Below are 23,854 nucleotides of genomic sequence, written 5' to 3'. Positions count from 1 at the left end.
TCAGCTTAAGACCCATTTGTGTAACAGAAAGAAAAGTTTTGTAATCCTCTGGGCCTGGTGCATAATAAATGTCTCTCAAGGACATAATAAATTTTGTATCACCATTTATGCTGCTATGAGTATTATGTACATTTGAATTATAGGCTTATTTCCAATGTACAGAAATCATCAGATTACCTGTTGTAGAACATCTTATAAATTTTTGTATATTTGTATATCACATGTTAGTTACTTATGGATAATATGATTTTAGATACATTTTCGAGTCTTGACCTCCATGCATTGTTTCTGTTGCTATTTGTTTGTTTACTGAGTATAATCTTTTGTCAGGTTACCTTCCATTCAGAAGGCTTTTGCACACAGCGACTGTTATATTGACTTGTAAATAATAGATTTCAGCTATCAGTTGTGCTTTTTAAATTCAATTCAATTCAATGAATTGTGGTTGAAGCCTGAGCAACAGGCATTACGTATCTTGATCAAAAATGATAGTGCATTGAGAATGGCTAGTTTCTAGGTGAAATCTAGATCCACCAATAAAATTTTTAAAAAAGAAACAAGCTTAATTTTATGTAGAAATTTTGTGACAGCAATTATGTCAAAAGATCAGCAATATTGTATAGTTACGTCTGTTTGTTGACAATTCTATCAGCAATGTTTTTGAGTATTATTGAATGGATATCTTTGGTATTGCGTTACTTACATTTTGTCTCAGTGGAAAATGTCAAGAAAGTTTTCAATGAAGCATTTATATTTTAAGCCAATTTGTTCATTGAGGATTATTTCTGACCATTATTAATGAAGTGTTGGAACATACAATAACTCACAACACTAGAATAACAAGAAAAGAATATAATCAGTAAGCAAATAGACAGAATGGAAACACCAACATTGCGTGGAAGTCAGGACTTGAAAACATATGTAAAATAGTAATATCCAATAAAAATAATACTCATAGCAGCATAATTGATTATACAAAATTTATTAGGTCTTATAAAGAAGAGTTGCTAAAAGTAGCAGATCAGTTTTGCTATATGGGCAGCAGAATAAGTGACAATAGCTGAAGTAGAAGGGATGTAGAATGCACGCTAGCAATAGCGTATGAAAGTGGCTCTGAAAAAGAGATACATTTTAATATCTGATATAGTTTTAAGTGTTAGGAAGTCTTTTTTAAATTATTGGTACAGATTGTAACCTTGTACAGAATTCAGAAGTGGAGAAGAAACAATGTAAAAAAAGAGAATATAAGTTTTTGGAATGTGGTCCTAAATAAGAGAGCTGAAGATTAGATGGGAAGTTTCAGATTGAAAGAATAGACATACTGAACTGAAATGGAGAACAAAGAAATTTATGCCACAATTAAACTAAAAGAAGAGTTTGGGTGATAGGACACTCCTGAGGCATCAAAGAATAGTCAGTTTGGTAATCGGGGAAATAGTGGGGGTAAAAAGTGTACTGGGAAACTACAATAAACGGGTTCAGGTGGGTGTGAGTTGTAAAAATTGTGCTCTTGTGAAGAGGCTAGCATAAGATAGACTGGTGTGGAGACCTGCATAAAATCAGTTTTTGGACTGGAGACCACAATAACTACTACAGCAACAATATTGCCTTTATATCATCTACTTCAACTTATGTAACATTTTCCTTTGTAAAGATTGAATCTGTATGACTAGTATTTCCATTGGCATCTGACAGTGGCTTAAGAATCTGAAAACAACTCTGTGATTAAATAAATAAGAAAGCATTTCTTTATTGTATTAAATGAAGAATTATTTGTTTTCAAGATTATTATTATTATTATTATTGTGATATATATCCATTTTTGCATGGGAACACATGGATGTAGAATGAGTCAAAAAATTTAATTCATTATTATGTTGTATAATTAAGGACCACAAACTATGATTAAGAATACAAAGTAGAAAATTATAATAAAGGTCAATCAGGAAGTTCTAATTGCACTCAGAAACAGAGGTTAAGAAGCAATTTTCAGGTATTATCTAAACATTTATTTATGAATTAAAAAAGACCATCTTGCTGTTGAAGTACAAAGTCACATGTCAGTGGGAAGGTGGGTGGCTGGAAGTGACGGAACATAAGTTCCATCCAGTAATGCCCATAATGTGGCCATAGCATACATCCTTCCAGGCATGTTGACAGGACAAAGTACTCCTTACTCATCTCCACATAGGCCACAGCCTTATGATGCATGGCTTCTTGCTCCAGTGAGGGACCCTCCAATGTGTGGTGTTTGTGGTGTACAGGTCACCATGCGTCACATTTTATTTGTGCTGTGTTGTATTTTCCAGCCTGTGGGCTGCAGCAGATTTGTCGACAGATCTGCCCTATATTTTGAGTAATGTTCAAATAAATGGTTCACATTTTAAAGTTTTGTGAAATGTCCAACATTTTTCCCAAGATTTTATGGAGATGTTTTTAATTTGTTAATAGGGTGACTGGTTCACCCATGTTTTTTTGTAAGTGGTCAGCCAGTGACATTTTCCTATCTTTTCCTTTAGCTTCTTTATCACTTTATCTGCGTATTAATCTCCTGTATAGCTACATGTACACTTTCTCCAGTGTTTTAGCGCATGTGAGATAGTACTTGCTGTTGAGCACCCATAAGCTCTCTCTCCCCCCCCCCCCCCCCCCCCCTCCGCCCCCCCTCTCTCTCGCTCTCTCTCTCTCTCTCTCTCTCTCTCTCTCTCTCTCTCTCACACACACACACACACACACACACACACACACACACACACACACACACACACACACACACCATCATCTTGACTTACAGAGCACAAATTAATGTAAATAAAGCAGCAAGATATATTAAAGCAGGAATACGTAGAAATACATGGGAAATTATCCTATGTATCTCCTAGACAGATAAATGTAGAAAGGAGTATCACCACCAAGTGTACAAGAGATTGACCTCATTTACAGATATACAGGGTGATTCACAAAGAATAACACAACTTTAAAAACGTGTATTTAATGAAAGAAACATAATATAACCTTCTGTTATACATCATTACAACGAGTATTTAAAAAGGTTTTTCTTCACTCGAAAACAAGTTCAGAGATGTTCAATATGGCCCCCTCCAGACACTCGAGCCATATCAACCCGATACTCCAACTCGTTCCACACTCTCTGTAGCATATCAGGCATAACAGTTTGGATAGCTGCTGTTATTTCTCGTTTCAAATCATCAATGGTGGCTGGGAGAGGTGGCTGAAACACCATATCCTTAACATACCCCCATAAGAAAAAATCGCAGGGGGTAAGATCAGGGCTTCTTGGAGGCCAGTGATGAAGTGCTCTGTCACGGGCTGCCTGGCGGCCGATCCATAGCCTCGGGTAGTTGACGTTCAGGTAGTTACGGACAGATAAGTGCCAATGTGGTGGCGCTTCATCCTGCTGAAATATGAATTGTTGTGCTTCTTGTTCGAGCTGAGGGAACAGCCAATTCTCTAACATCTCCAGATACTGTAGTCCAGTTACAGTGGCACCTTCGAAGAAAAAGGTACCAAAAACTTTATTGGCTGAAATGGCACAGAAAACGTTCACCTTAGGCGAGTCACGTTCATACTGAATTGTTTTCTGCGGATTCTCAGTGCTCCATATACAGACATTGTGACGGTTGACTTTCCCATTAGTGTGGATAGTTGCTTCATCACTAAACACAATCTTTGAAACGAAAGATTCATCTGTTTCCATTTGAGCAAGGATAAAATCACAGAAATCGATTCTTTTAATCTTATCAGCTGCACACAGTGCTTGAACCAATTTCAGATGATAAGGTTTCATAACTAACCTTTTTCGTAGGACTCTCCATACAGTTGATTGTGGAATTTGCAGCTCTCTGCTAGCTCTGCGAGTCGATTTTCCTGGGCTGCGAACAAATGCTTGCTGGATGCGTGCTACATTTTCATCACTCATTCTCGGCCGTCCAGAACTTTTCCCTTTGCTCAAACACCCATTCTCTGTAAACTGTTTATACCAACGTTTAATACACCACCTATCAGGAGGTTTGACACCATACTTCGTTCAAAATGCATGCTGAACAACTGTCGTCGATTCACTTCTGCCGTACTCAATAACACAAAAAGCTTTCTGTTGAGCGGTCGCCATCTTAGCATCAACTGACGCTGACGCCTATTCAGCAGCGCCTCAAGCGAACAAATGTACAACTAAATGAAACTTTATAGCTCCCTTAATTCGCCGACAGATAGTGCTTAGCTCTGCCTTTTGTTGTTGCAGAGTTTTAAATTCCTAAAGTTGTGGTATTCTTTTGTCAAAAAAAACCCAATACCATGTTCTGAAATAGTGTTTTGTTTCTCCACTAGACAGTGCCACAAATTCCTCCAAAAAATTGTAACACAACACACAAACAAATGTCATACTAACAAATGTAAATCCACCTGATGATGGAGGTTTAAACCTTTGAAATGCATTGTGGAGATAAATAAACAGTGACTGGTAACAGTAAACTTGTTGTTTCATTTCATGTCAATAACAGTCACGATAAAGCATAACCTAAAATGTTCACACTTAAAGCAATTTGCACCTTCTTTCAGTGGATGTAAGGAATCTCAGTTGTTGAGCAACCCAGCAGTACTGACAGCACAGCCGACTTTAGCAATAATAGTTTAGCAATAATAGTTTAAAAATAATTGCATTGTTAGTGTGCCAGGGTTATGGTGTTCCATTCAGTGTTTAGCCATGCAGATTTAGATTTTCCAACATTACTTAAGATAAATGTCAGGATGGTTCCTTTGTAAGAGGTATGTCTGATTTTATTTCCATTGGCTGATAGACCTATGGCTACCATCAGAAACTTGGGGTAACTAGAGTTAGTATATATAGCTCTCTGACAATGTTTGCAGTTATGTTAAGAACACCATACTGGAAGAAACACCAAGCTTACTGTTAGAGACTTGAGGACATTCCAGTGGTTCCTACATTTAACAAAATCACTTCCATCAGATTGATTGCAAGATTTATCATGTGTCTAAAGAATGCAGTTTCAAAGATAACTTTTTGACAGGAACTGTGTAAACAGAATGCAGTAAGACCGTGATAATCCAGCACTCAATAATCCGGCAGACCCGATAGTCCGGCACACATCAGAAATTTTCTGGCATTTTTAGTTTGGCGCTGATGAGACTGGCCTGTTATGCTGGCGTTTGCCAAATGCAACTCTAGTAGGAGCTAAGAGGTTCAGTGCAAAAGACTTTAAAAACAATTCAGACAGAGTAACTGCCTTAGCATGTGGAAATACTTTAGGCAATCATAAACTGCCTTTGTTTGTGATTGAAAATTTCAAGAACTTAGACCTCTAAAAGTTGCAGCATGTGCCAGTTACTTACTGTGCACAGTCTAATGCCTGGATGAAAGCCAAGTTGTTCAAACAATGGTTCTTTTACCACATCATTTAAGATCTGAAAAAATGTAAAAGAAAACAGATCTTCCTACAAATTCTAAGGCAGTTCCCATTTTTGATAATTTAAGAGCTCACCCTCAAGAATCAGAGCCTGTGTCAGGTAATACTCATCACAATATCTTTCTGCCAATGTTATGACACTATTTCAGTCCATGGAGCAAGGCGCCATACGGAATTTCAAGTACTGGTACAGCTGCTAAGCTCAGTACGTAAAGAGTTCCAATGCAGTTTTAACATTAAAGACACTATTTTCATGGCTGCGTTTGCTTGGAACTCTGTGAAAAATAAAAGTTTGCACAGGGCCTGGAGAAAATTACAGCCTGAATTGGTCGAAGAAGCTGAGATGGAAAGTGATGTGAGTGATGGTAAGGCAATAACTGATCTCTCTAAAATTGTTCGAGGAAGAACTTCTGCATTGACTAATGAACTGAGTGCATTTTCAGCAGCAGAAGTTGATGAATGGATTGACATTATCAAATATTTATCTACCAAAGAAGTGTTAACTGACAATATGATATTGTGAAGAGTTTTCAGTCCACAGGAAACACCAGAAATTGAGGGTGATGAAGAAAAAATGTCTACAACTCACATCCCTTAAACTGTGGCTTCAGAAGTAAAAAACACTTTTGGAAAATTCACTGAGAGTAGCCAACAATACAATACTTCTGAAGTTATGAATTTGCACATAATAACAATAACTTTTGTTAAAAAAGGGTTCAATCCAAAAACAAGTTAATGTCCTGTGATGTTCTAGAAGGCTTAGAAGAACATTTCAGCGATACCATCAGTGATAGATACTAATCTGACATATTCCACATCCTCGGCAATTTAGCTCATTCTTGATCTTTTGAAATCAGTGGTTCTTATTTTATTTTGTAACTAGTGTACAAGAAATCACCAAGTATACTGAAATCTTCTAAAACCTTTTTACATAGAGCAATACTGTATTTGGCTTATACCTGTATTTTGTTTTTACATAAAAGTAATACACACTTTAATTTTTTATATTGTGATCTCTCCTGTTGTGTTTAATAAGTAACAGTTGATATACTTGTTTTTGTACTTTAAACTGTACTTTTTGCTTCTATCCTTTTTTACCCCATTTTTAAAAAAATAGGATCTTGATGATCCAATGCATTTGATAACTTGGTATTGACAGATCCCTGAGCATGCTGGCTTATCAAGGTCCTACAGTATTCATGTAGGGCTTGTGCTGCTAAACGGCCCGCACGGGTCAAAGAATAGGCCTCATTGTACAAGAAATACACAACACAGGCTAGTAGCCTTACAAAACACAGTAATAAAAGTGACTTCTGAAATTTTACAAAACTTTGGCACTTCCAGTTGTAATGTATGGAACCAAAACCTGGATGACAACTAAAAAGATCTCACTAAGAGTCCAGAGTGCAGAAATGAAATTTTGCAGACAATTATCAGGATTACTAGATTGAAAGTTAAATACAGAAATAATAGCAGCCTTAGGATTAATATCTCTAAATAAGAAAATATAATAATCCAGTACGAATTCAAAAAAGCACATCAATAGCATACAAGATGATGGACTACCAAAAATACTATAAAAATGCAAGCCAACAGGACAAAGGAACATTGGGAGACCCAAAACCACATGGTAGGACTTGGACCAATCTTTATAAGCAGGCATAACACGTTAAGCCTAATACATGCAGGACTACTACTACTATTACTACTACTACTGCTTCAGTGTAAACTGATACAAAAATGTTTGACTTCATGTGCCTTATCTTTTTATATACATATATACTACAAGCTAGGGTACAGCTCATCCTAGAATCTTATTTAGTAACAAATCACATATAGTGATTTTTTGTATTATGCTGTTATAATAATGTAATGTATTATTATTGACTAATATTGATACAGTGTTGTGTATCATGTCTGACTATGAACACAGATTTTGATTCAAATGGAACCTGAAGTAAAAACAAACAAAATATACAGAAAGACCGCACTGCATATTGAATATAATTGTTATAACTTCAAGTTGAACAAATATATTTCAAGGAAGATGCAATACATGAAAGTCACAGATCAAGTAAACAGAGTAAGACATGTGTACACTTTAACAGTCAAATCATAACTGAGTCCAAGTCTAGTGGCCGCTGTCTGGCTGGCAGCTTAGGTGGCACTGCTCCTGCATGGCTGGCAGACAGCGCCACATGTAGAGGACGTGTGTAACTGCGCGGCAGCACTTTGAAAGATCGGCGAGTCACAACACTTCTCCCCCCCCCCCCTTTGAATTTTTTGCACAAGTCTTGATGGAGGTGGCCTGTAGATTGCTAACATCCATAGGTGTTGTTTGACTGGCCGTAAAGTCTCAAGGAGGAGGCTTCCCATACGAACGGAAGTGTCCCCGATGATAACGGGTTGAGATGACAGAAGACGTGGGGGTCGAATATGCTGGGGCCCCGTGCACCCATGCACCAATCTGCCCATTATGGCAAGTCTGGTTGTTATAACAGGAGACATGGGCGATGTGTCCGCATCCATAGGAGAAGGAGGCGAGTAGAGTTGCTCTGACAGTTGATGGTCATCTGGTTCATGCATGGGCACGTCTCCTGGTGGCATCAGTTCTTGTGCTGGCACCGATATGATGATGAGAGGACTGCATAGTGAGTAATGAGAGATTCCAGTATCCCGTGTGTCAGGTAGAGCTGAAGATGGTGTAGCAGCATCCAGAACAGGCGTTGCCGGCACACGAGACCAAAGCTGGTCCGAATGACGCACTGCAACACTCGTGTCCATCTGGATTTCATACAGGCATTGGCCTTGGTGTCGTAAGATGCGGGCAGGACTCCATTTTGGCTGCCTGCCATATCCCCGTACCCATACAAGGTAGCTGGCCGTGAACCGGCCAACTGAAGGCGCCCGCGGCCATGAGGTGGAAGGCCGCAGAAGATGAAGTAACTTGCAGGGCTGTCAGCCATGTAAGAGCTCAGCCAGGCTGTGGTCGCCCATTGGGGTGAAACGGTAAGATGCCAGAAATTGGAGAAGCGAATCATCAGCAGAAGAAATCAGGAGTTTCCTCATCTGAGCCTTAAATGTGCGTGCCAGCCGTTCAGCCTCATCATTTGACTATGGATGGAACGGAGGGGCCGTGACATGCATGACGCCGTGACGGGCACAAAAATCCACAAAATCGGAAGAGGCAAGTTGTGGACCATTATCAGTAACAAGAGTAGAGGGAAGGCCTTCCAAAGAGAAAATGTGAGCTAGAGCATTGGAGGTTGTCGCAGTGGTAGGTGAGGTGCAACAGATAATGAAAGGAAAGTTAGAGTAGGCATCAATAATGAGAAGCCAATAAGTACCTAAAAAAGGTCCCGCGAAGTCAGCATGAATACACTACCAGGGCTTCTCAAGTAAAGGCCACAGTGACAAAGATGACTTTGGGGCGGCAGCCTGTGACACACAAGGGCTGCAGGCAGCGACCATGTGTGTGATTTCAGAGTCGATGCCGGGCCAGTACACATGACAGCGCACCAGAGATTTTGTGCGAGAGACACCCCACTGCCCTTGGTGAAGGAGGCGTAAGACCGAAGAACACAAAGATGCAGGTACCATAACACGCGGCGAAGCATTTGTGTTGGAAACGAGGATAACACCATCCCTAGCCGTGAAGCGGTAACGCAAAGCATAGTAGTTCTGCAACGGATCAGAAGTCTTATAGCAGATGGACGATCTGGCCAGCCCTTCTGAATACAGCGTGAAACCCAGGAGAGGGTAGGGTCAGAACCCGTAGCAGCCGCCAGCTGGTCCCCGGCGATGTGGAACCCGTCCACAACGCACTGCTTGGCAACATCCAGGTGGAAACACAAAAGTTCATCCCTATTGAATGCCAGATCAGGACTCATGGGAAGGCGAGACAGTGCATCAGCATTCGCATGTTGAGCCATCGGCCAGAAATGAATCTCATAACTGAAACGAGACAAGTAAAGAGTACAATGCTGGAGGCAGTGTGCAGCCTTGTTGGGAAGTGACGTTGATGGATGAAACTAGGAAACAAGTGGTTTGTGATCCATAACAAGATGAAATTTGGATCCATAGAGAAAAACACAAAATCTTATGAAAAGCATAAATAATGTCCAAAGCTTCTTTTTCAATTTGAGAACACTTTTGTTGGGCATCCATGAGCGTTTTGGAGGTATAAGCAATATGATTTCAGAAGCATCAGAAAAATGGTGCGCAAGGACTGCATCGACCCCGTATTGAGAGGCGTCCTTGGCAAGAACAAGATGTTGGCCAGGTCGATAAGTAGCCAGGCACAGGGCCTGTTTCAGCATAGTCTTCAATTTCTGGAAAGCCATATCGCATGACATGAACCAGTGAAAAGGCACGTTTTTATGCAACAGGCGATGCAACGGCTGAGCCACCAAAGCAGCAGACGGTATAAACTTGTGATAGTATGCTATTTTCCCCAAGAGGCCTGCAGTTCCTTAACAGATGTAGGGTGAGGAAGGGCATTGATCGCAGCGACAGTTTGCTGCAGCGGACGAATACCATCCCGAGAGAGTTGAAACCCCAAGCACGTGATAGATGCTTGAAAAAAATTTCATTTCTGAACATTACACTTAAGACCGGCAGTCTGTAAGACATTAAAAAGTGTGCAGAGATTTTGAAGATGTTCGTCAGTGCTGGAGCCAGTGACAACAATGTCGTCCTGGTAATTTATACCCCAAGGACAGTGAGCAATAATTGTCCCAAGAGTCGCTGATAGAGAGCAGGGGCACTGGCAACCCCAACTGGCAATAGTTGGTATTGATAGAGGCCAAAAGGCGTGTTAAGGACCAGAAACTGCCGGGAAGTAGTGTCAAGAGGAAGTTGATGATAAACTTCTGACAGGTCAAATTTAGAAAAATACTGGCCTCCAGCAAGTTAAGTGAACAATTCTTCAGGTCGAGGCATAGGGTAAGTGTCGATAAGGCACTGAGCATTTACAGTGGCTTTGAAATGGCCACAGAGACAAATATCACCATTTGGCTTAGCAATGACAATGACAGGAGAGGACCACTCACTGGAAGTGACAGAAAGAAAGACCCCTGAAGTGGTGAGACGATCCATCTCCAGTTTGACCTGATCACGAAGGGCCACAGGAATGGGCCGAGCCCAAAAAAACTTAGGCCGAGCAGTAGGTTTGATTGTGATATGATCTTCAAAGTTGTTTGCATGGCCTAACCCAGGAGAAAAAAGGGATGAAAATGTCATCAACAAGGAATCCAATTGAGCATAAGGAATAGCATCAGAGACGATATTGACAGAGTCATCTGTGGAGAACCCAAAAACGCAAAAGGCATCGAAACCAAAAAGATTCTCCGCATTACTATGGTCGACCACAAATATGGGAACAGTGTGAACAACAGATTTGTAAGATTCCTCAGCATCAAATTGTCCCAAGAGAGAAATCTTCTGTTTATTGTAAGTTCGTAATTGCCTAGTGACAGGTGACAGGATTGGAGAACCCAACTGAAGATACGTCTGAGAATTGATGATAGTGGCAGCAGAACCAGTATCCACCTCCATGCAAACATCTCGACCAAGTACTTGGACAGTGAGGAATAACTTCTCTGAAAGGGAAGAAGTACAATTGACAGACAACACAGAATCTGAATCAGCGTCATATTCATGAACATCATGTATGCGGTCTGATTTGTAAACAGATGACATATGACCCCCTTTTTTTTTTTTTTTTTTTTTTTTTTTTTTTTTGCATTTGCGACACACAGTCCAATATTGTGGACAATCTTCTCGGGAATGTTTCGTAAAACACCGTGGACATGAAGGAAGTTGCCATGGGTTTTGCTGCAGTTTCTTTACAGTTTGTTTACGGTTTGTTTACGGTTAGGCAGAGGCTGCACTTGGGAGCGTACTGCGGCCACGTCGGCTGGCTTCGTCAAAATCGCACAGAGGTTGTATTTCCCCGACGTTGGCCCATGCCTCTATTACGCTCCAGCGACGCGAGAAATTTCAAGACTGAGTGATGGATGGACTTCATTGAGAGTCAGATTAGTCAACTGAAGGGCACATTGCCTAACTTCTTTGTCAGGCACCGATCGGATAATAGCATCCCATACCATGGAATCAGCATAGGATTCATTGTGAACTTCAGTAACTAATTGACACTTTCTACTGAGGCCGTGAAGTTCAGCAGCCCAAGCATGATAGGATTGATTCGGTTGTTTTTGACAACTATAAAAGGCAACATGAGAGGCTACCACATGCGTTTGCTTTTGAAAATAGACAGACAGAATTGAGCACATTTCAGCAAAGGACAAAGACGCAGGATATTTCAAAGGAGCGAACTGCGACAACAACTGATACATTTGAGGTGAAATCCATGAAAGGAACAGAGACTTACATGTTTCTTGGTCTGCGACATGAAATGACAAGAAGTACATTCGAAGACGTTTTTCGTAATCAGACCAGTCTTCTGCTATCTCGTCGTAAGGAGGAAAAGTAGGTAGAGACAACGATGAGAGACGCTCCGCACTTGATGCCATGACGAAATCACGAATCGAATTTGTGAGAAGCGTTTGCTGTTCTATGAGACCTTGCAATAGTTGCTCCAAAGTAGCCATGGAAACATGTGGGTCAACGATGGAAAAGGAAAATCCCATCCTTGTCGCCAGTTGTTATAACTTCAAGTTGAACAAATATATTTCAAGGAAGACGCAATATGTGAAAGTCACAGATCAAATAAACAGAGTAAGATGTGTGTACACTTAAACAATCAAATCATAACTGAGTCCAAGTCTATCGGCCGCTGGCTGACTGGCCGCATAGGTGGCACTGCTGCTGCATGGCTGGCAGACAGCGCCGCATGTAGAGGACACGCGTAACTGCGCAGCAGCACTTTGAAAGAGTCACAACAATAATATAAACAAATTGTTCGGAAACAACTGTTTCAACCATATTGTGGTGTCATCGACAGACACCATACTTATTAGGTGGTAGCCTTTAAATCAGCCGCGGCCCATTAGTATATGTCGGACCCACGTGTCACCACTATCAGTGATTGCAGACCGAGTGCCGCCACATGGCAGGTCTAGTCTAGAGAGACTCCCTAGCACTCGCCCCAGTTGTACAGCCGACTTTGCTAGCGATGGTTCACTGTCTACAGACAGTCTCATTTGTAGAGACGAGAGTTTAGCATAGCCTTCAGCTACGTCATTTGCTACGACCTATCAAGGCGCCAAATTTCAATTACTATAATTACTATCTCCAAGAATGTATTCTGAACAGATAATATTGTGAATCATGTACCGTCAAGAGTGACGTTCATCATTAATGGATTAAAGTTAAGTATCAAACTAATTACATCCGCTTTCTGAATTCTCATTCCTTGTCATGTTCCAGACCTCATGTCAGTATAGTTCTTCCCTCCTCACACCAGCCTGTGTGAGCTAAAACACGTGTATTCTGGCCTCCACTCATAACACGGTGTTGGCTCTTCTGCTAACACAAAACATATTATTATTATTTGAATCAACAATAGGACAATTCTCACATCAGAGATGACCGAACAAACTTCATTATTTACATATACAGTAAGCTTTTATGTCTTCTTTGCCATCATTTAATCACATTAGCATACTTTTTTGTTATCTAAAATAATGTATTTCTGTTGTTACTGGAAGTTTAAAGACAGCGTAAAAAGCTTTTAGTTGTATAACAACTTTGAAGCACAAGCATGCTCCAGATAATTTAAGTTCATGACCAGTGTGAAAGAGCACTAATTTTGTTGTTTGATATATAATCTGTTGCAGATAATTAAGGCAAATTGTGCTAGCAATGAGTCAAGAACTTCTTTCTTCACTCCAGCAGTTGTGGTTGGAGCAGGGGCTGAAGAAAACAATGTTTTGGACAATTTCTTATGTGTTCCAGTTCTTACTGTTACTGCATTTAGGACAGCCAAGGAAGCTATTGCACTGGCAAACAACAGCCTCAATGGTTTAGCAGTTTCTGTCTGGACAGAGAATATTTCTCTTGCTTTTGATGTTACTAAAAAACTTGAGGTAAGCACTAATTGGCAATGTATTTAACCTTGATTAAAAGAATCATGGCAAACAAAAGAAAGAGATTAACTGCTCTAACTAAAGATACATTCTGATGATGATCATGTTGCGAAGGCCAGTTGCTCATTAAAAAACTAATAGTCAGCTTAGCAGATCTAACACTTTAAGTACAAGCCAACTCAGAAAGTCAGAATTCAGAATCATGAATTGCCCCTGCCTGTTCAAATTCTGAGACTTTAGGTACCCAATCACTGAATAGAAATTAATTTATGACTTATACTTGCCATGTAATCATTATCATGTCTTTCCATCAAAACTATATTTTTCCCACTTTTTGTCAGTTAAGATATTCTTACATCATGATTTAAGTCTAGGAATCTTAACCTGTATACATATCTATACATATATAAAATAATAATATATTATCACAAAATATAGTTCAGAGTGGATAACAAATATCACACTCCCAACACATGGAGGAAGAACCAATTAAGAAGCATGCTCCATCCCATCAATCTGATCTAATCAGATTGATAGTGCTTGAAAAAGGACCTCAGTACTCAGGATTAAAGTCAATAAGAAGTCTACCTACAAATCTAAAGAGTGGTGTACATGACAGTAACTTCTCAAAGAAGTTTAAAGGCACTCTAGTAAAAAGGACTGTTGCATTGTTAATAATTAACTAATAAATTAAATTTGTAAATATTAAAAAATGAAAAATCTGAGGTGGAATAACCATATGAATGAGAATAGACTGCTACTCACCACATAGATAAGATGTTTAACAGTTGTCACACACATTTAAAATTAGACTGTTGGTTACTCGCACATATATGGCAACTGTCACCTCTGGGTGCTGAGGTGAGTGGCAGTCTCAACTTAAATGAATAGGTGGTGGGCTGCAAAGTGCAGGAGGAGGTGAGGAAGGGAATGGAGGGGGTACTATGGAGCTGCACTGGAGTGACAGTAGGCATGTATAGGTTTGGATGAGTGGAGAAGGGAAAAAGGGCAGGTGGAGGACATGGGCTAGTGAAGGTTGAGGCCAGAGGGGTTACAGTAATGAAAGATTTATTGCAGAGAGAGTTTCCTCCTGCACATGCCAGCAAAAGCTGATGTTGGCAGGAATAATACAGATGGTACAGTCATTGAAGTCAAGCTCTTCATGTTCTGCCACAGGTTTAACAACTGATTGGGTCACCTGTCTCTTATGTGATTTTAGTGGTAGCCATTTGTGTGGACAGACCGCTTGTAAGTGGTCATATCCACACAGAATGCTGCACTATGGTTACAGCTAAGTTGGTATACCACACGACTGCTTTCACATGTGGCCCTGCCTTTAATGGAGTAGGAAATGCCTGTGACGGGACTGGAGTAGATGTTTGTAGGAGGCTGTATGAGATGGGTCTTTCATCTAGGTCTTTTACAGTGATTTGAGCCATAGAGCAGGAGCTGGCATGTGTGGCCAAGCGGTTCTAGGCACTTCAGTCTGGAACCGCGCAACCGCTACGGTCCCAGGTTCGAATCCTGCCTCGGGCATGGATGTGTGTGATGTCCTTAGGTTAGTTAGGTTTAAGTATTTCTCAGTTCTAGGGGACTGATGACCTCAGATGTTGAGTCCCATAATGCTCAGAGCCATTTTGAACCATAGCTCAGGAGAACAAGAATAGGGATGAATGAGAATACTGCATAAGTTGGGTGGATGGCAGAATACTACTATGGAATGGTTGTGCAGGACAGTGGGGAAGTTATTTCTCTCAACTGGGCATGACAAGAGGTAGTTGAGACCCTTGTGTAGGAAGTGATTCAGCTGCTCCAGTCCTGGGTGGTACAGAGGCCTCTTTGTGATTAGTCAGTCTGCGTGAAGGTGATGGTGGATGACTGGGAATATGTTTATGGATCTGTCCCCTCCATATTCTCTGTCCAGCCTCGCTCACACCTTCTGTTCCCTGCTGTATCCTTCTCTGCTTTCCGCTGCCCCCGCCCCCTCCGTGTAGCAAAACATCCTGATGTTGCACTTAGCAGCCCATAATCCTGTCCGTGCCATGTCCCTGCACACCTCGCATGCAGCACTACAACATCTTCTTCCAGTTCTACTGCACTTTCCCTTCCCCTCCCTGCCCTGCACCTCTTCAGTACCTCAGCTACCCACCACAGCTGAGTTCATTACCCTGCTCAAGTAGGATGTCAGTGCCCAGAGATGACAGTGGCCTTGTGTGTGTGTGTGTGTGTGTGTGTGTGTGTGTGTGTGTGTTGTGCTTGCATGGATGTGTGCATTTTTTCTAAATCTGAATGAGGACTTAGTCTAATAGCTTAGCCACAACCTGGGACATTGTTTCCTGTATGAATTTTCACTCTTCAGCTGAATGTGTGTTGATCTCTAGATACGTTATCAGTAGGCTCAAACATCACGCAAGCATTATGGAGATGCTTCAGGAACACAAATATGAATCCCTGGAGGGAAGATGACATTCTTTTTGTTGAACATTATTGAGAAAATTTAAAGAACTGGCATTTGAAGTTGACTGCAGGGTGCAACTTCTGCCACCAGCATACATATCCGATGTAGCCTCCAGTTGCCCCTCAGTGATGTCTACGAGTGCTGCTCCCTTGTGCCAGCAGTGGTTTTCCTTCCACTCCCTAGTGGACTGTCCAAATCACTTGGGTTCCTGTACACACTGTGGCAAGGAGGGTCACCTCCACTCAGTATGAGGCAATTGCCTGATCCAGCCCCACCCCAGGCTGCAACCACACCAGGATATCGTACATGTGCTTCAGACAGTAACCTGTAAGGCAATCCATTCATGCAGAATTTGTTTCTCACACTTCGAATGCCTCACCAGGACATCTTTTTCAGGCGGACACTGGGGCCACCACCTCTTTTATGAATCAGCTGACAGATTCTCCACTATGTAATCCATGCCTGGCATCATTATCTCACTTGTTGGTTGATGACAGAGGTCAACCCTTGGAAACAGCTTTCTCACCAACCCAGAGCTATGGATGGTATTACTCTTTTGGATACTGAGAAGGATGCACATCGAGAGGCTATTCCGGCAGAACTGTATTGTTGGTTATTGAGTTTGCCCCACTGGGATCATTGGGGGTACGTACTGCTTGAAGACACTGGCATGCCACCACGTGTACTGGTCCGGGATCGAAGGGAACATCAAAAAGATGATCTGTAGTTGAGCAATATGTGCCCAGCACCAGGCAGCATGCCGTCAATACTTTGTACCCCCTCCCCTGCCTACTTCTTGCCTTCCTTGAGACGGCATCCATTTTGATTTTGTGGGCCCATTTTTGGGTTCTAAGTTATCTCCCGTTGCAGATGCTTGTTTGAAGTAATCCATGTTGTCCACGTAGCATCCGCACAACTGAGGCTGCCCTTTGCCTTAGCCCAAGTTTTGGCCATTGAAGGGTTGCCTCACCCATTGGTGTCTGACAATTCACAGCCTCTGCCTTTGAGAACTTTTGTACCACCAATGGCATTAAATGCTTCTGTAGCTCTCTGGTCCACACTTCATCCATGTCCCTGCACACCTCGCATGCAGCACTATAGCATCTTCCCCTATGTCTACTGTGCTGTCCCTTCCCTTCCCTGCCCCACACCTCTTCAGTACCTCATGCTACCCAACCACAGCTCCCCCGCCCCTCCCCCCCACCTTGATTTATCAGGCCCATTTTTGGGTTCTAAGTGGTCTCTCACTGGGGATGCTTATTTGAAGAAGCTATCAAATCCTCCGCCACTACAGTGGTCCTGACTTTGTTTTTGAGCACTTATTGCAATGCACCCATTAACAAACATAGCCCTGTGGAGCTCCTCCAGGGTCACCAGCCTCAGACCTTGCCACATCTGCTGGCACCATTGCTTTCAGAACCTCACTTGTGTCCCTCTGGGTATTACACCCCTGGCACGGCAGTGTGCGCAAACTCCAATGGGAGTGCTGAGGCTTGGATGCCAGCAACGGTAGAGTCCACCCACAGGTGACAAGCTATGTCAGTCCAAACACAGAAGGGACTCAAATGCCATCACCACAACCAGCTATGGCCTCGGACACAAGAATCCCCTCTGTAGCCCCCTCTTCTACCACCTTCTCATGCCTTTTTGAGGTTGATGTCTGAACTACTACTCTGTGATACCGACAAGAGGGAGGTTGAGTCATTAATTAAATCACTGAAGACTAAGGCTCTCATGGATATGATGGAGTGCCTAGCAGAATATTAAATTACTGTGTTGCACATGTTAGCCCTGTTTGCTAAAGTTATTGAAAAGATAGTGTATGTAAGGATAACTGATCATTTTATATCACATAATTTGCTATCAAATGAACAATTCAGCTTTAGAAGTCATTTAACAACTGAAAATGCTATATTATCTTTTCTCTGGATGGGTTAAACAAAAGGTTTCAAACACTAGGCATATTTTTTTTATTTAACTAAGGCGTTTGATTGTGTTAATCACAAAATATTGCTCCAGAAGTTGGACCATTATGGAATATGGGGAGTAGCTCACAATTGGTTCACCTCTTACTTTAACAACAGACAGCAAAAGGTCGTTATTCACAGTGTTGAGAATGGCCGTGATATGGAGTCTGAGTGGGGGTGCCCCAGGAATCAGGGTTGGAGGCCACTCCTGTTCCTTATTTACATAAATGGTATGCCCTCTAGTACTGTGAGTAACTCTAAAATATTTCTGTTTGCTGATGACACTAGCTTGGTAGTAAAGATTGTTGTGTGCAACATTGGCTAGGTTTCAAATAGTGCGGTTCATGACTGCACTAAGTTCATAACTTGTAGAAAATAAACTAACCCTAAATCACAGTATGACTCAGTTTTTACAGTTTCTAACACACAATTCAACAAAACCTGATGTTTTAATTTCTCATAATGCACCTATGATTAGTGAAACTGAACAGTTCAAATTTCTAGGTGTTCAGATAGATAGTAAACTGTGGTGGAAAGCCCACATTCAGGATATTGCTCAAAGACTTAATGCTGCCATTTTTACAATCTGAATGGTATCTGAAGTGAGTGATTGTTTGACACGAAAATTAGTCTGCTATACTTATTTTCATTTGATTATGTTGTATGTTATTATATTTTTGGGTAACTCTTCCCATTATAAAAGGCTATTTTTATCTCTCTCTCTCTCTCTCTCTCTCTCTCTCTCTCTCTCTCTCTCTCTCTCTCTCTCTCTCTCTCTTTCTCTTTCTTTCTTTCTCTCTCCCTCCCTCCCAATAAGCAACTTTCACTCAGTGAATACTCAAATCAAACCTGCATTTCAATCGGACTTCCTTAACTCTTGGGAACTTGATAGTAAATAAATAAATCAGCTGGGTAAGCAAAGTGTCTGTCATGCCTGGCCTACATTTGGCGTACTACTAATCAATGAGGAAGTATCATTGGTGGAATGGAGGACATGACACGTCTCATGTTTGTGGAAGGCAGTGCCTCACATTTCATCGAGGTTACAGGCCCCAGAAAAATTTAATTGTTTAAACAGCTGACAGTATTAGAATGCATCAAAATGTTTAATAGACATAAAATATAAGTGACTGACAAGTAAAGGAAGTTACAAAACCCACTGAAGATTAAATCTGAGTGCTGGGTTGGAAACTGAATGTGAACTATGCTTTTCATGGTCAGTGTTCCAATTACCTCAGGTACCCAGATGTGCAGATGCAGGCTTCTGCCTGCCAGTGCTTCTCTCTCTGTTACAGATTACAGCTTTGAGTGAGGCAGGACATCAGGTGTGCCTGGCTGGTAAGTTCCTCTGGAGTATTTCCCTTGTAAGGCAAGCATCTGTGTATGGCCCATTTTGTACAGTATTTTTCTGTCTTAGATCTGCCTTCTTCACAGATGTACAGTGCACCATTGCAACAGATGTATTTAAAATAATGCAGAGATACTTCATATGTTTCCCTGATGGCGAATCTGACAGAGCTCATCAAACGCCAACTCTTACAATCAGAGATCCTCTGCACGCCCTGTTAAGATGCATAGAATTTCAGCCATTTGGCTATTGACTAATTCACTATATTCGTTCCTCTAACAGCATAACGTGTTTTTGTTTGCATATGCTATCACCATAAACCATTCCAAAAAGAAAGAAGGAACTGTTTACCTTTGCCAATCAATAGCATTATAAAGCGCTACACATAAATGAATCAAAACACATTTTGAAGAGAGGCAGTGCTCTTATCATTAGCTAATCAGCACTCAGTTTATATGATTAAAGCAGTCACTGCAGTTACTCAAGGACACCAAGACTGTCCAGTTGATGCCTCTTCTGGTGTCTTCGCATATGTGTGGGCTGCAATGCCCAATGTATCATCATGTCTGCACAGCTACTGACTGAATCACACTGCCACTCCATTGGTCATCTACTCTTCTTTCATTCCCAAAGATACTATTGGTTGCTGATGTCTATTAAGAACCTTTCTTCTTTGTCTTGTGTTTGTGTCTTAAGAGTATTTTCCTACTTCCTTTCATGACTACTCATTCATCCTAGACTTGATTTGAATCTAAGAAAAAATTGTCCATGTCTACGAAGATGACACATACTCAGTTGTAAAATTTGGCTTTCTTTCCCTTTGCATCCAGAAATGCTTTAGCAGACTACCAAATGCTTTAGTACATATGACTAGATTGAGATTTGATCCACACTATTCTTGAATATGAGAGCAGTGCTTGAATCACTGCTTGAGCGCTCTTAGGGACTAAACTGCAAACTCCAAAGATTTTATCAAGTCCCGGTGAACTAACAAGTAGAATACAACAATGGAAACAAATAACAGCTTAGTCCATGAAGTTTTAAAAAAAATCTTAGTTGAAGTTACTGGAGCCATTTTGGAAACCACAGAAAATCAAACACAGAATGGGGAGATTTGAAGTTCAGTCCTCCTTAACATTAGAACTAGAATGTCTGAACTAGAATTTAGAATGTAATAATTAGTAACACTTTTGAAATACAGTAACTTTATGTTGCATATTTTTTAAAAAAAATAATTTCCTGTGCAGGTGGGTATTGTATGGGTCAACTGTCATGGTGAATTTACTGCAGGAGCCCCTTTTACACCACGTAAAAAAAGTGGACATGGAAGTTTCTGCGGAAAGGAAGGTAAAGTACAGCCGCTTATTTATAGTATACCTTTTAGTGTCCAGTGAAATCAACCAATATTTGACAAAATAATATAAAAATCTAATCACCAAGCAGCAGCAGAACACACACATAGAAGAAGGCTATAATTAGGCAAGCAGTGGCCCCTCGTTCATGCAGAAAGGTTGAAGGGGAAGGGAGAGGGATGAAGGAAAAGGACTTGAGAGGTCTAGGGTTTAGCTTAGCATCTCACTTTTGTAGATCAGAAATGGAGAAAGCAGGAGTTGCCACATTCATCAGGAACTGTCATAAATTTAAGAACATAGACGTTCATAAATTTAGCCTAGAACAGCATATGGAAGCATGTGCAACAGAAATAGAGTCTCAAAAAAAATCTTTCATAATATTACGTTTAATCAAGCACCTGCTGGTAACTTAAATCTGTTCATAAACCACCTTGAAGCTGTACTGGCCCATTTAACAACCAAAAACAAAGAAATAGTGGTTGCTAATGATTTCAATGTAGATTTCCTTAAAGACTCTCCCAATAAGAACTTATTTGAGTTAGTAACACTATCATTCAACTTAATACCCACTGTAAAGCTCCCCAATAGGGTAGCCAATTGCTCACAAAGAGCCATCGATAATATCTTTATAGAAAAGTCCAATGAACAAAATTATATTACAAAACCAATAGTCAATGGCCTCTCAGACCATGACATGCAGTTCCTTCTGTTAAATGTTAATACTGAACAGGATATAAAATCTGTTAAATCTGGGCTCAAGAGGGTAATCAATAAGCCAAAAATTGATTATTTTAGGACACTCCTCAGAGACATTCACTGGACTGATGTTTACAGTGCTCATGGCATGAATGAAAAATATAACACTTTTGCTAATAAAGTGCTTACCTTATTCGAACACTGTTTCCCCCCAAAACTTACCGAGGTTAGAGCAAAGTCTACAAAGAAGCTATGGATTACTCAAGGAATAGGGGTATCTGTTGTGACAGAGCCACGACATTTAACAGTGCCGCCACGACAGTACGCGCAAACAGCGATAGAGGCGCTCCGCAACTCGGCTGAACCCGAGAGCGCCACCTAGCGCCAGCCGCATGTCACGGCACGGCAGTCAAATACGAGATACTGAGTTGTTGTTATGTAACCAGCTATTTTTTCTAAGAGAGAGTGTTTGAATACCCACGCAATTATTGGTGATTAAAGGTTATAATACTTTTTGACGACGAGGTCGGATATTTTCACTGCATTGTGGATTTTCGTGTTTGTGATGGGGCAGACATGGAACAGCTTATGCAAGCGCTCATTGAACAACAAACACAGCTGACGGCTGCTATTCAGGATCAACAAACACAGCTGATGCCTGCAATTCAGGCGTTGTCGACGTCGCTTACTCATCATCTGTCTTCCTCTTCTCCACTTCCATTCCCTCCTTACGATGAGGCCGCTGAAGACTGGGAGGATTATGAGAAGCGTTTGTGGCAACACTTCTTGGCTTTCGACGTTGTCGACACTCCTATGTGTAAGTCGTTATTTCTATCTTGGATTTCCCCATGGATCTATCTATCAGCTGCTATCTCTGTTAGCCCCTCTGCGGGAACCTGCCTCTCTGTCCTTCCAAGAAATGTGTGACTTATTGTCTAACTATTACCGAAAAAACACCCACGTCGTTGCCGCCCGTGTGGCGTTCTACCGGTGTTGTAAACAGCCCCATCAATCTTACCGGGCTTGGGCGGCGGAACTACACGGCCTGAGTAGGAAATGCCAGTTTGTCATGGACACTCATCATGAGTCTTATGCTGATTCAATGGTTAGGGATGCTATTCTACGGCTTGCTCCTTATAAAGAAGTTCAGCAGCGTGCCCTACAACTGCCAAACCTGTTGTTGTCGGAAGTTCTAAGCATCGCACAATCCTTTGAAGTGTCTCACGCTGCTGGCGCGCAAATAGATGCGTGGTGTGATGTAGGCGCTGTACAGTTAACTCTCGACACGAACAATTTGCCTGTTTCACAGGGGAACGAAGATGTGGCGGCAGTTCACTCGCGTAAACAACGTCGCGTTGGGCCGCAACGCTCGCAGCGAAACCGGCAACCACAGAAGCAGGTCCGTTCCGCACTTCCTTCTTGCCCCCATTGTTTCGTACAGCATGACAGGGCCGCGTGTCCAAAACGTTGGGCCATGTGTAATTCATTTAGGAAAAAAAGGCCACATTGCTTTCATGTGTCAGTCCCCTAAAGTTCCTGTCAACGAGGACGAGGCATCGGACATGGATGTTCACTGTGTGCTTTCTCAAACAAGTAAGTTCTTTGTTACTGTTCGTGTTCTGGATGAAGACATCCGCATGCAAGTGGACACTGGCTCTGCAGTAACTCTCATTAATTCTCGCACGTATTTGGAGTTGGGCTCCCCTCCTTTGTCTCCAGTTACGCGAAATCTGAGAACTTATAATAAACAGAAAATTCCTATCATTGGTCAGTTTGATGCTTCCACTGCCTATAAGTCTGTTGTTAGGCACCTCACGTTTTATGTGGTGGATCATGCGGGCACTGAAAACCTGTTCGGTTATGATGCTTTCCAGTTGTTCGGGTTCTCCATTGATGATGATGTGCACCTCATATCTGAGGATATTCCGTATCAACAGCTGGATGGATTGTGTGCTGAATTTTCATCCGTGTTCTCTGCTGGTCTGGGTTGTGCCAAGGATTTTGAAGCCCACATTACTCTTAAACCTACGGCTCGCCCTAAGTTTTTCCGGGCACGCCCTATTCCGGTGGCGTTGCGTGCAGCTGTCAAGACTGAGATAGAAAGGTTAACAGCTTCAGGGATTCTCCGTCCTGTTACCTCCAGCTAATGGGCATCGCCGATCGTGGTGCTTTGTAAACCAAATGGGAGTCAGCGATTGTATGGTGATTTTAAAGCCACTGTCAATACTCAGAGCCTCATTGACACTTATCCTCTTCCCCATCCTGAGGAATTATTTACCAAGCTCGCTGGGGGCCAGTTCTTTTCCAAACTTGACTTATCGGAGGCGTACCATCAGTTGCCATTGGATGCTACTTCCAAGGAATTTCTCATCATCAACACTCCTTGTGGGTTGTATCAGTACCAGCGGTTACCATTTGGCGTCGCTAGCACACCGGCCATTTTTCAGCAGTTTTTGGAACAGCTCACGGCTTCCGATCCCAGCTGCATAAACTATCTGGATGACATTGGTGTAACGGGGGCCTCCACTGAGGAGCACCTTC

At 41.6% G+C, this 23,854-nt stretch overlaps 1 protein-coding gene across 1 annotated transcript in view; it reads left to right on the top strand.

Moving 5' to 3' along the window:
- LOC126354840 (putative aldehyde dehydrogenase DhaS) overlaps positions 1-23,854 on the top strand; it is a 225,344-nt gene that overhangs the window by 161,990 nt on the left and 39,500 nt on the right. Inside the window, exons 8-9 of the mRNA XM_050004816.1 lie at positions 13,244-13,492; positions 20,513-20,612. Coding sequence (XP_049860773.1) covers positions 13,244-13,492; positions 20,513-20,612 — 349 coding nt within the window. The remainder of the gene's footprint in view (positions 1-13,243; positions 13,493-20,512; positions 20,613-23,854) is intronic.

The sequence above is a fragment of the Schistocerca gregaria genome, chromosome 3 (genome assembly GCF_023897955.1).
Source record: "Schistocerca gregaria isolate iqSchGreg1 chromosome 3, iqSchGreg1.2, whole genome shotgun sequence".
NCBI lineage: Eukaryota > Metazoa > Arthropoda > Insecta > Orthoptera > Acrididae > Schistocerca > Schistocerca gregaria.
Note: the sequence above shows the minus strand (reverse complement) of the source record. Positions and strands in the feature narration are given on the sequence as shown.